Source organism: Rattus norvegicus, chromosome 4, assembly GCF_021556685.1.
Source record: "Rattus norvegicus strain SHRSP/BbbUtx chromosome 4, alternate assembly SHRSP_T2T, whole genome shotgun sequence".
NCBI classification, from domain to species: Eukaryota; Metazoa; Chordata; class Mammalia; order Rodentia; family Muridae; genus Rattus; species Rattus norvegicus.
Genome location: NC_141537.1, coordinates 10,527,720 through 10,541,161, shown reverse-complemented (window position 1 = coordinate 10,541,161; position 13,442 = coordinate 10,527,720). Strand labels below are relative to the sequence as shown.

At 42.8% G+C, this 13,442-nt stretch overlaps 1 protein-coding gene across 26 annotated transcripts in view; it reads right to left on the bottom strand.

Annotated features, from left to right (window-relative positions):
* Kmt2c (lysine methyltransferase 2C) overlaps positions 1 to 13,442 on the bottom strand; it is a 214,730-nt gene that overhangs the window by 10,912 nt on the left and 190,376 nt on the right. For 13 of the 26 annotated variants that reach the window (XM_087659632.1, XM_087659635.1, XM_087659639.1 and 10 more), the window contains 11 exons: positions 11,243 to 11,455; positions 10,398 to 10,562; positions 8,947 to 9,088; positions 8,654 to 8,801; positions 7,003 to 7,181; positions 6,785 to 6,921; positions 5,926 to 6,175; positions 4,533 to 4,672; positions 3,947 to 4,054; positions 1,016 to 2,132; positions 89 to 225 (listed from right to left, as the gene is read on the bottom strand). In XM_087659632.1, coding sequence (XP_087515758.1) covers positions 89 to 225; positions 1,016 to 2,132; positions 3,947 to 4,054; positions 4,533 to 4,672; positions 5,926 to 6,175; positions 6,785 to 6,921; positions 7,003 to 7,181; positions 8,654 to 8,801; positions 8,947 to 9,088; positions 10,398 to 10,562; positions 11,243 to 11,455 — 2,736 coding nt within the window. Of the gene's footprint in view, positions 1 to 88; positions 226 to 1,015; positions 2,133 to 3,946; positions 4,055 to 4,532; positions 4,673 to 5,925; positions 6,176 to 6,784; positions 6,922 to 7,002; positions 7,182 to 8,653; positions 8,802 to 8,946; positions 9,089 to 10,397; positions 10,563 to 11,242; positions 11,456 to 13,442 lie in introns of those variants that run through there. The other 13 variants (XM_087659634.1, XM_087659637.1, XM_087659644.1 and 10 more) reach the window with 8 other exon arrangements.

Here is a 13,442-nt window from a genome sequence, read left to right as displayed (position 1 = left end):
GTCCTGGAGAGCAGGAAGGTTTCCGTCAGCACCACTGTGAATGCTGGATTAGAAAACAAGCCCAGGCTTAGACATGACCAGGACTTACTGACTCAGCTATCCGTGCCACCGCAGAGACAGTCAGGCCAAACAGGTCTTCTCCTTTCAAATACGCGGGGAAAAGCTGCAGCATTTCCGACTTTTTTCTTACACATGCCACAGGCTCCAAAATTTTATCCCAAACATCTATATATGAACAAAAAAATAATTTTTAGGAGGAATTTCCTTTTAGTTAAACAAAAAGTACTGGACACAGTACAAAAACCAAGAGAGGATGAAGAAGAGTCACTCATAAAGACCGATTAGTTTTCAAATAAAAATCTGGGCAGCAACGTAACAAACATGTCTGTCAAATGGCAGCAACTTATTTCAAAGATTCGATGCTATCTGGAGGAAAATAATGCCACCGTAAGGACAACCAGTGAACATGAAAGGCGATAGTGAATTCAGTTGGATATGGAACAAAGAAAATACACTATTAAACAGGAATTATTCAATTAGCAATGGCTACAGATGGGCACGCCCTCAGATGAGAAAAAAAACAGAACGGGGAGTTTTTTAGAAATACCTTTAGACAGCTCCAGTTCTTAAAAACTGAAAACATTTAAAAAAGCTCTTTAGTACTTTCTGCATCAATAAAAATGATGATAAAAGTGCCCAGTAGTACAAAAGTTTGTAATTCCCAGCTTTAAATCTGAAGCTGAGATAAGACAAAATCATAACAATGCCTTAGATATGGTCCCTGCTTTCTGGCTCTGACCTTGAGAGGGGTCCAAGGCCCCACCTCTCCTGCTCAAGCCTGTATAACTGCAGATCAAATGAGGTGCGAGCTAACACAGCACCCAAACAGTGTGCTAACACAAAGAGGCTTAAGATTGACCTGCCCTGACAAGTAAAGGACCTTCATGAAACCATCACAGACAAACAGACACTGCCATGGACCACCCACTGGCCTGACAGCAGCATACAATCCTACCTTTAGGTGATGAATCACTTAAGACCAGGTCCTCATGGCCTTGCTCTACAATCCTGATGACAAACACGGGCCGCCCGTCTTTCTCCTCAATGGAACACAGGTACCGGCATCGACGGTTGGCGTAGCGAGTACTCCAGTATAACCGGCTGGCCTCATAGCCCACGGGGAAGAGCGCTTTCGAAGAGTGGAATGCTTGCATCTGTTGTGGAAGCAGCTGACCAATGGCATGGAAGATGAGGCTCCCAACACGAAAGGTATGGTCCCGCTCTCCCCGTTGCACAATACTAGCAATTTGCCGTACCTCATCTCGTTGCACATAGACCCTCCTGAAGACTGCAAAGTAACTCAATTCTTGCTCATGGATTCCCTTTGGTTTGTGCATGGGGCAAAGCATTGTTTTGTCTTTAAAAAACATGCATTGTGCTTTAGTGGCGCAAGTAAAATGATAAATATTGGTACATCGAAATCTGTGACATCCACTGGTGGCACCTGTCTTATGACAGAAGACACATTTCATTTGTAGACCTCTCCTCAGCGCTAGCTCCACATTTATTAAGGCACCAGCCTGTGTCTCATAGACCTCTGTGGACCACAGAGCACAATTCAAGTGGACCCAGAGGTCCAGGTCCAGGTTGAGCAGCCTTGCTGGCCCATCTGTTAGCCCATCACCTTCTTCGTGACAAAAGCAACACTTGCGATAGTCTTTGGGGACAGGGTCAGGTTTAAGGGAAGTGCCCAATTTCTTTAGAAATTCATCTATCTCATCCTCACAGGGCGGTTTAAAGGTCCCCTTGGGGATGACAATATGAATGCTCCATTTCTTCCACTTCATCCCTCTCCACTTTTTATTCAGTGGTCTACAATCCTCCAGCCCGACAGGCACCGTCCTCAGCCGAGGCTTTAATTTGACTGTCACCTTGAGCTCGTCAGGCTTGGACTCTACTTTGGCGGCTTCAAAGGCTGGAGGGAAGGTTATAGGAGGTGATGCAGGAGGGGAGACTTTCTCCTGGAACTGAGGGAGACAGTGTACATCCAAGGTGGAGATGTTGTTGCTATACTGGTGAAATGCTTTGGAAGGCTCCTTCATAGGGGACTGTGGCAGTGACGGAAGGGGTTCCTGGGCAACAAGAAGAAACCATGAGAAAAGGAGGGAACCCCATGCCCATAAAGCAAGTCTTCTGATGGTGAGAAGTTGAACGGTCTAGGACTTAAGGGGCAGGCACAGATGAGTACATTTTCAGACACAGCAAGCTGACCTTAACACCGAGGATAATTCTTTAGGAGTAGTGGAAGGTGTTAAGGGTGAAGGGGAACAGGCCTCCAAGCCTGTCCTAGTCACAGTCTGGAGACTATTTTCTTCAACTTTCTTGGGAGAACCCCCCGACCCCCGCTGCTCCCCTAGATCAATGATTTCAGGAGATCAAATTCAATTTGTACAACCGATCAATGTATTCACATTTTTAAGACCATGGTAGCATCAGCCACAAAGGGTTCTGTACTCATTAGATTTTTGTCTGTTAGTCTTAGGCTTCATCAATTGCCATGAGAAACCGAGAAGAAGGGAGTGCCCTGACAGACAGTGAGGGAGTCACCTGAACACAGCCTCTCAGCTAGGAGAAAAAAATACTAGCCCCTCTCAGCTATGTGACAGACTGTCATGTCTCTGCTCATATCCTCATCCTGAAAGGTGGCTCAGGGTTAAATCCAGGGTGGGCCACCCCACGTATCACTACATGATGAAAACCCATTCCCACTCTCTAAGAATACGTTTTAATTAAAAGCCTAAATTTGTTTGACAATTTGAATGTTATTATACCAGGGACTTATACATGTTAAAAAAGTAGTTTCTTTTGAGAAAGGCATATAAATGAAATCACATTAACGAAACCATATTGAAGCAGTGACTGGCAGCTTTATTTTTCATTCAAAACACATCATTAAAAATGTATCATTTGAACAACTACTTTGTTAAATATACTTAATCTGTACAAATCATACAGAGTAGCTGGACATGCGTAACGACGATTTCTCTTACAATTAAGGAATACACAGGATTACCTTTTTTACAAACCTTCCCAACTGTTCGATAAAACAAAAATATTAATATTCAGTGGGCTGTTTGTAATTAGTATAATGTATGATCCTAATACCAATGCTCTATTTAATTCTACACTCTTAAAATGTAGTTGAGCTAGGGGCTGGAGGTGGCTCAGCAGTTAAGAGCACTGGCTGCTCTTCCAGGGGACCAGAGCTCAGTTCCCAGCATTCATGTGGTGGCTTATAACTAGCTGTTACTTTAGCTCCAAGGGATCGAATGCCCTTTTTTGGTCTCAAGAGGCACTTATACACAGGACATACACACACATTCATACTACTCATATATACGTGTAAATAAAACTAAATCTAAGAAAAATGTTTAAAAAGTGTTTTAAATGTAATAACTATTGATCCGTATGTGGCAGCACACACTTGAAATCCCAGCACCTGAAGTCTCAGACTTTTACTTTTTTTTTTCATTTTCGCAAAATAAAATACTAGACGTGTGTGTTTGTATGCATATTTGTGTGTGTGCCTGTGCACATGTGTGTGTTGATGGTGGGGTGTCAAGCCAGACTAAGGCAGAAGGATTGAGTGAAAGGCTGCTCAGTGACCCCGACAGCAAATATTAAAAGTCATGGGATAAACTTAGTGGTAAAGTAGTCAGCTAGCAAGTACTGGGTCCTACACGCAGCCCTCAATGCCACTAAATAAATAAATGGGTGTTAAAGTGTAATTTGAACTTTTCTACTTTTTGTTAAAGATACCTGAAGGTTATTTCAGGCTTGTCTGTCAACTTTGTACCATCTTACTAGGATTCCCTAGAGGTGCTCTCTTGAGGATGGGACTGTACCCCCAAAGCAGAAATCCCTCAATATACTTTCCTCACTTTACCTTGTTGTCTGAAATTTTTGCTTGTGCAGTTGTTGAATGAAGAATATAGCAGTTATTACTACAAAAGACAATGTCCTTTTCCGTCCTTCTGGTGCTCTCTCGGGAACCCTGAAAAGCAAGGGAAAGGCATGGGACCTCAGTGAGACACGAGCTGATGGACACAGCCCGGACGGACTGCTCCTCTCTGGTGGTTTTCAGACGTGAGTGTCACATGTTCCAACTGAACTAATGCCGAGCTGAGTGGGCGTGGTGGTGCACAGCTTTAATCCCAGCACTTTGGAGGCAAAGGGAGGTAGATCTTTGTGAGTTCAAGGCCAGCCTGGCTTAGGACAGCTGGGGCTAGATACAGAGACAAAGAGTTTGGGGAGAAAAAAAAAAGCAGTAACTACACTGTCCATATCTCACTATTGTATAAATGTGCTCCTTGTCATGGACAAGTGAACAGTCTGGTGTAGCTACTTGGTTTGAAGCTGAGCCCATCTACTATATGACTGTCTATCATGTCCTATGGAGTACTTTGTCCTGATGCAGGAGTCACTGGCAAAAACAGAGGTAGGGCCAGGTCGTGAGAAGAATAGTAAAGTACCTTGTTCGCAAAGGTCAGATCCTTGAATGATTTCCGCACACCACTTCCAAGAATGACCACTTTACAGTGACAGCACCACTGTGGCCGGAGTGATGTGCCTTCTGCTATCCCATGACTAGAATCTTTACATCCAGAAAGTCCTAAGGAATGGACTTTTGTTAGCAATTAACACTGACCAAAGATACAGGTAGCACACAATAGAAAGTGATATACTATCAACAAACAACAACAACATGGATTGTTGACTTACTTTATATTATGCTCTAATAAAGTTTTCTAAGTTCTGGTGGCAGGGCATCTAATTTTTGACAATGAAGTATAAATAAAGGAAAAATACCCACTCCCAAACAGCTGAAAAAGGAGGCTAGCACAAAAGGATCAAACATAAACAAAGCCCCAAGATCCTCAAATATATACAACGCATCAAGAGAACACAGATCCACTTCTTGACAGGTAAGGTGACATTGCAAGTTCTATGGAAAAGAAAGAGCACTGAGTACAAATGACTTATGTGATTCACAGCCTCAGAGAGAAGTGAGAGCCAAGGAGTACTGTGTGTGAACAAGGCCCGAGGGTCAGGAGAGCAAGTCTACACTGAGGGAATCTCTTGGGGGTAGAAAGTTGGAGGTCAAGGCAGAAAATGGCAAGAGAACCAAGAAAGAAGCAGCCAGCAGCTAAGATTGCAAAGAGTTTACAACTTTAACACAGGTAACTTTCAAAAAGAGTTCAAAGATAAGAAACAGCCAGATTCTAGTGTAAATTTAGGGAAGACAAAAATATTACAAGGAATTCAAGGGATGAGGAGGTGGTGAGGAACAGGCTGGCACATACGAGGCCAGTGTGCATACGGAAAGCAACTTCATGGCATTAGGAAGATGTGCCGGTTATCAGAAATGGGGTGTGGGTGTGTGGGTGTGTGTGTGTGTGTGTGTGTGTGTGTGTGTGTGTGTGTGTGTGTGTGTGTGTGTGTGTGTGTATGTGTGTGTACCGGGACCCAGGTATTCCGGCGGAAAGAAATGTGCCCTATAGAGAGTATGCAAAGGCAAGCGGAGGTAGTGACAACATGGCACTATCTATGGCGTCATCTGCACCAGAGCGAGCAGGCCAACTGTGGCAAGTGGTTCAGGTATTCAAAGAACAGAAGGGTCAGCAAGCTGAGTCTTTGAGCAGCTTGAACAGAGAGTTAGTGTCAGTCTTGTTGCCATAGGCCCGAGCATAGAAATTCCCATCACACCACAGAAAGGGACAGCCAGAGAAGGTTAACTTATCAAATACTACACACCAACACATCATTGCCTATTACTTGTTAAAAAGTAAATCAAAATTTCAAAATGAGCAGGCTTAACTTTAACCGAGAGTGGATTTGGGGTTAACAAAAAGCTCACTAGCTCACCATTGCTCGCTGGAGGAAATGGTACATTAGGCTGCTTCAGCCGGTAAGAGGTTGCTAATCGGGGAGGATTTGCAGATCCTGGTGGAGGCCCACGAAGAAGCAAATGCTGCCGATACTCCAAACCTGGGTTTATTCTGTGGCTACTGACCAAACCCATGGATGGAACATCTGGAGCACTACTAACCTCATAGCTGTTAGGAATTCTCACGTGAAGAAGGTCGGAAAACGCAGCCACAACACTGCTAATGTTCTACAACAAAAGTGAACATGGTGTTACTCACCTAGTCTTCTAGACTAGAGGTGTGAGACACTGAGGAGAAATACACACACACACACACACACACACACACACACACACACACACACATACATACATACATACATACATACATACTGTAAGTTTGATTTCCAATAAAATATCTTATATAAATCTTGGGAGTTTTTAAAACAAATAAATCCTTGATAGATCATTAGTGCTGTTGTCATAATTTGCCTGTAGAAAGTTTCTAATACTTTGTGACTCTATTATTGACTATGGTTTTATAACACGGAGAGTTGTGGAAATGCTTTTCTCTAGAGTTCTCCAGAGCACACATTCTTTTAGAAGAGCACATGAACTCTCAGCTCCAGTCTTTGGCCAAACAAGCCTCATACTGAACAGTGCTCAAGAGGGGCCTGGATGTCTGGCTGGAGCAACTCCCTCCCTTCCTTCCTCCCTCCCTCCCTCCCTGCCTCTCTCCCTCCCTCCCTCCCTCCCTCCACTTCTGTTCTGCCACCCGCATCGTTTCCGTGCAAACCGCTGACAGGAGTCTAACAATGGCACGCACAGCACAGCATAAGTGATGTCATCATCCTTTACCTCAGCAGCTGTAGGATGCAGGGTGATTGCCACAGATATAAGACCCGATCTGGGACCATTTGGGGATGAACCAAAAGGTGATGTAAAAAATAAAGTGCCTGGTTCAGTTTTGATGTCATTTCTTCTTGATTCTGAATCTAAAAGGGAAGAAAAGAATGCTCATAGCTTTCAAAGTGAAGACACGTACACAGTAACTTGGCAGACCGAGCTGGGCGTACCTCTCCCAGAGATGCTGGGGAGAATGGGAATGATGGGGGATGGCACAGGCTCGGGAGGCTCCTCCTTCACCAGTGACAGGTCGGGGTACTTGTTCACCTCCACACCAACTACACTCTCAGGAGAAGACGAGGGGACGAAACTGTCTGGAGTGTCCCGGTCGCCATAGTGGTCCTGAATCCTGAAAGAGGAACACACATCACCATGTGCAGCTCTGTGGCATTTCTCCCAGGCCCACGGACACCACAGAAAAGTACTCTACTGGATCCATGAAAACAGGTTTACCTACAAAACAGTACAAAGGGTATTCTTTTGAAAAAGCTGTACATTGAAATGTAAGGTTCTCCAAGAAGGAGATGTTCAGACTACACCATGGCATGAGAAGCTGACATCTTGGCGACTAGGAGGGAGGCTGTGCTGAACTGTCCAGGTCAGCCTCCACGGAACCACAGGGACATCTATCTTGTCGCTGCTGTGTACAGTGGCAGGATGAGAGAAAACATAGTGACTGCGGTGTTGTTGGCACTTAATTCTCTTAACTAATAAAACAGTGAAAAACAAAGAAGGGAGATGGTGAGGCCTAAAGCTACAGTGTGGAACATGGCTGTAGGCCTTCACACTGAAGGAGGAGGAGAGCTGGAAAAGGCTGCTGGGCAGTCATGTAAATCCAGGGACTCAACAGACATCTGTGCTAGATCAGCACACGCACACTCACAGGCTGGGAAGAGCTTCACTCTACAGACAGAGCCAGGAATTCCTAACTGTAAGGTGAGAGAGGAGGGAGACGCTCCACTTCAAACCCAAAGTGATACCTTCCAGGTAGCTGCAGAAACATCCATCCTGCGCTGCTATGTACAGTGACAAGCTTCTCATTAATTAAGAGACTTCGATTAAATGGACATCTCAGAACAGGGACTCATCAGATTTTCCACAAAGGAATAAAATTCTAAAGAAGCTCATACATACTATTAACTACCTGGGTAGTAAATTTATCTACTAAGGGAGTCTGATTCTCCCAGTAAGATTCTTGGGGGCAAAATTGGTGATAAGCTTGTTGTAGCTTAGAGCTATTCTTTTCAATGATACCTCTGGTATCTCTGATGGTTGAGTTCTCATTTTAGATGTCTGTAAGTATCAATAAACCCAACAAATCATACGAAGAGCTGGGGTGGGGGGACAAAAACAAAAACAAAGAAACACCCTCTGAAATATTTTGTGTAGAAGTTTTCCTATAACCATTAATGTCTATTCGATTATTATGGTGCTATACTGCTTAAATTATATTAGACTTTAAAAACGCAGAAACTAATTTCACTTCAATAGTAATGATACATTGGACAGTTTATATTCAAGAGTACTTTATACCTTTATATACTATTGCCAAATCCTAAGCACATTTTTAAAAAGAAGCAACCAATTTTTAAAAATTAGCTTCTGATGCTGGGAGCAATGGTTTAGTGGTTAAAAGCCTTGGCTGCTCTTCCAGGGGACCCAGGTTTAATTCCCAGGGCGTAGGGCGCTTACAACCTGGAAGTTCGGTTCCAGAAATCCAATGCTCTAGTATAGGCCTTTGTGGACACCAGTTATGACATGTATGCAGGCAACACACATGCACACGCACACGCGCACGCACATTTAAAAAGTAGCTTCTACCTTAATTCTTCATGATTATTGTGAGGTGGTGTTGGAAGAGAGGCAGGAACATCCACTGTCTTCGGGCCTTGAGCAATGGCTCGAGCTAGCAAGTCATCCTGAGGTCTGAAAGGCAGCTGAAATGGCTTCGGTCCTAAAGCTCTGGTGACTGCAAAAGCAAACAAATAGGATGAAAGCATGTAGCACACAGCAGACACAGATGGAACTCTTCAGTTCTGCAGACACTCAGTATACACACAGCTTTCAAAGGCACAGCCCTCAGAGGTATGAGATTTGAATGCTATTTATCATACCTTCGTGGCTCACCAACACGCCAGCTTTTCCAGCAAGTTCTTCAGTCGTTGCAAAACCATTTGCCATCTTCTGGCAAGCCATAGGAGGTGGTGTAGGAGGAAGAGAGGCAGGGGGTGTTGGAGGATTACTTAAATTATTCTGCTGCAGGAGACCAAAAAATTTTAAATTATATGCTACTGAGCAAATATGCATTGACCTTGCTAAAACCTAATTCTGTGAATTTTTAGCACAAGGAAGCAAGGCTACAAGAAACATAATCCAGAGGCATCTCCGTTCCAAATGCACAAGAACGAAAATATACACACATGGGGCCATGAGGTCATCACAGTAGAATGTTGTTATCCATTAGCCTACTTGGCCCAGCTTGAACATTCAACGTTGAAATAGAAGAACCCAATTTTTGTTATACTTAATTCTGTGTAACTGTTCTCAGGTTTCATCATTACAACAACCAATAAAAAGCAGTTTTAAAATTGGCTATGTTGCAAAAAGTAGTTAAATGTTCCTTTATTCAATTTTCATTAAAATATGAAAATACAGAATGTGTCTTTAAGCTATCTATAATTTCAATTTACATCTCAGCTGTAAGAACTTGAACTGTTCAAGATCTCTGAAAGAAGAAAAAAGAGAAAAAATAACACTAAAGGCACCAAATATACTAACAAATACAGTTCACTTTTGGTTATCTCTCTCAGCCTTCCATATGCCACCCATTTGTCATTTATGGCTTGGTCTCCCCAAGGAATGCTGGCGTCACCTGTAATGACTACACATAGTAGTGCAGTGCAAGGGGAGGTTACAAGAGTAAGGCTGGCAAGCAGCCTGAACTGAGGAAGGCTAACTGAAGAACAGGCCATAAAGACAGCAAAGGGAACATGGAGACAGTTGTCTTAGTAACAAAAGAAAAGCCACCAAGAAAACAGACACTCACATATTTTTCAAAATAATTGCTTTGTATAGGACAGATGCAAAGTGAAGCGATCTTACGATGCTATCATAAAAATATTTAAAAAGTAGTATTATCTTGACTGACTTATTCTATGTTGGTAATCTAAGAATTAGTGCATAATTTCAATTAGCACCTAAATTATTTAATGAAATATATTAAAAGCTTTTAAAATCCATCTTCCAAGATAAAATTTAACCATACCTTTGAGTCCTACTATGTACCGTCAATTCAATTCATTTTAAGAGTTAACAAAGGTTACAAGGAAAATGTGTTTTCTTTACGATAGAGAGATATAATGGGTATTCTCTACCATTTGTATTCTCATCTCACAGACATGTTAGAAATATTTAACCAGATAGATTTTTAATCTTTTAGCTGAGCCTAAGTTTCAGTGTATCTGGGAGACTATGTAAACTAGATGCAAGGCTAAGTAAGCCACACTCCCCGTGGTGGGATGCTCTCCAATCTGAGGCAAGGCAGCACCCTGGCAAAGAGACATACCTTGTAGATCAACTGAGAATAGTAGTCTGAGACCCCTTCAAGGGCGGCACTGCCAAAAGTTCCTAGAAGTCGAGTCCCACTATTAAATTGGCCACTGCCATAAGGAAGAAAGTGCGCAAAGTTCACTCCAATGATCGGTTCCATTAGAGGGAGCAGAGAGAGCTGCTATTAAAAAACACATTTAAAAAGTAATGTACATGATTAACAAACATGGAAGTGTTTCTGGGCTTCCTAAGACCTGAAGTCAAATAAGGATTGTAAAAAATAAAACTTAAAAATCTCAAGATTCCAAATGCTGGAAACTACAGAATCTCGGGGATATATGTCAGATAAGTTTTATTCCCATCTGTTAAAGAGATGCCATCATGCGCCTCACAAGAAAAACATGCTCTTTAATATTGCTCAGTAAGAACCAGGGCAAGAATGGAGGCCAGGCACTGCCAATGGGAACAGAAATGGGGCGGCGTGTCCCTCCCCGTCTTTGCTTGCAGTGAGCAATGAGAGTTTAAATGAGTCCATGGCTGCATCTCTTTGGGTCCAGAGTCACAAGAAGTGGGGGATACAAAGCTTCCTGGTGTTGAGGCCGCTCCTTCTGAAGACCGTAAATCTTGACCCTCACCTACTTACTAAGCCATCTCTTAGAATGTAAACCTCAAATGCCAACGGGATAAAGTGTGGGTTTGCTGGCAAACAAAGTCTATTAGGTTCCTTGTCCAGATGTCCTTCCTCCCTGTAGCTCTATTTTAATTAGAAACTAACTGTAAGAAGGTCAATCCTAGGATTGACAAGGCAACACGTGCTCTCTCCCCTGCTGGAAGTGGCAAAGGGCTGTTCTGACAGCTCACCTGTTTCAAGTGGGTGAAGGAGTCAGAGCTGGAGCACACAGCCTGCTTTTCCTCTTCATCCTTCTTCCTTTTCTTTGAGCGAGGTGCTGCTTTTTCCCCCGTCCTCTGTGTCCGTTTGCTTCGCTGTTTCTTGGTTTCACTTCCTCCATCTGTTTTTGGCAACTGGCTGTTGCCACCTCCAAAACCACCTTGCATTTGAGCCCCCAAAGTTTGCTAATGTAATTGGAAAGGTTAAGAAGTAAGTAACTACCCACATGCTTGGTTCTTAGTTCATGCTAGACTAGCTCCAACTCGTGACTCATTCCTAGCATGGCATCCCATCTTAAAGAGGGAAGTGACAGCGTGAAGTTGTTTTCTGAAAGTAACTGTTCCCTCTTCCCTCTGCATTAAGGTATATTAAAATATGAAAAATAGCCAGCCTCAGCAACGTAGGAAATTGCAGAACTCCTAGAAACAAGAATGAAGTATGGTTCCTTGCTATCTAAGCTGAGACCAGGGAGGCACCATGCCAGATGAATAGGCAGCTTCTGAGCCGTGTTCTTGACAATTTATTTTCCCCCATAGGAACTAAGAGCTGCTGTAATCTGAGATGTGAAGCTAATTCACAAGTTCCAGGAACATTATAAGCTCATGCACCAGAGGTAAAAAAACAGCAGTTAGAAAGCAGTAAGATGTCATACTGGCCCCTCAAACTAGTGTCAACATCTACATTTTTCATTCAAATGTAATGGCTGTGTACTAATATAGCCAAAATAAGAGAACACAGATAACAGCAAATTAATCTTTCCTTTACTTTTAAAAAAGATTTATTTGTTCTATTTACTGTGTTTGAATACCTTATTTATATGTATACAATGTATAGACACCATATGCATGATGGTGCCTGTGAAAATCAGAAAAGAGTATTGAATCTTCTCTAACTGGAGCTACCAATGGTTATAAGGCACCATGTGGGGGCCAGGAGCCAAACCCAGGTGCTCTGCAAGAATTATAAATTCTAACCATTAAGCCACCTGTCTCTAGCTCCCTTCCTTTCCTTTTGCTTTCATGGCCACAAAGATGTGAGAGTAATACAGGCCTTGAAAAAGGTTTTATCGAAGTCTGTAGGTATCAATATCAAAACATAAACATCACATGGGTGGCAAATTATAGGTAAAGGAAACGGTAACAATTTTAGCCCATGAGCCATGTGGTCTGTGTCATAGGATACAGTACTGCAAAAGCAGCTGTATGGTTTTTATAAATGAGTTGGCATGGTCCAAAGCTTTTAAAACTCATGAACAAATTTAAATTTCATATAATTTTATTTATTACAAATTACTTTTTCTTCTTAGTGCATATAAAGGGAGGAAGGAGGGTGAAGCAGACATATGTTGCCTATGCCTGGGTACATCCCTGCTTCTCCAAGAGAAACACAGCAGCTCCTGGGACTGATTAGAAATGCAGATTCTCTGGTCCAACCTACAACAAATGAACCAGCAATCTCAGTCTTAGCAGGGCCACCAGATGCTTATATAAGGGCCACAGCACTGGGTCATCTGGGGAATGTTGCTGAACAGTGCATTCTGACTTAGGAACACAGTAGCACGAACAAATCTGGTATGCTCTCAAAGGACCCCAGGTAACATGGATGCGGCCGTCCTCAGGGACCTCTGAGTTTTGTGATTGGCTATGAAGGCTGAGCAGGCAAGCATGTTAAGCAGGTGACTCAGCCACCTTAGATGCTTTACAGATGTCGTCTCTAAATGTACAATTATTCTAGAGTAAACTCAACCATGTTTCAAAAGACAAGGATAAAAATTCACCAAAGATTTTGAATTTTTTATTAGTTTGTGCAAAAGTTTCACTTTGTGGCTCAGACTGCCCTCAGCTCAGACTGAGTGCTGAGATTACAGGCAGCTTCCACTATGCATAGCTTCAGATAGTTCCTGTTCTTTTAATCACAAGGGCCAAGACATACACCTCATGCTCATTTTAATATCTTGGTTTCTGCCTTTCTTACTTGACATGTGCCTGCTTCCTTGTGCCACTAAACATTCGTGTATGGCACAGATTTTGGTATGAACATGCTGACGGCAGTTTCTATGTGAGTAAAGCCCCAGCAAGTCTGAGGTGAACACCTGGGCATCTACACATCTGTGGTTGGTCAAGTTCAGGAAGCTCGTTACGAGTTTCAGAACCAAGTTTCACAAAAGAAAAA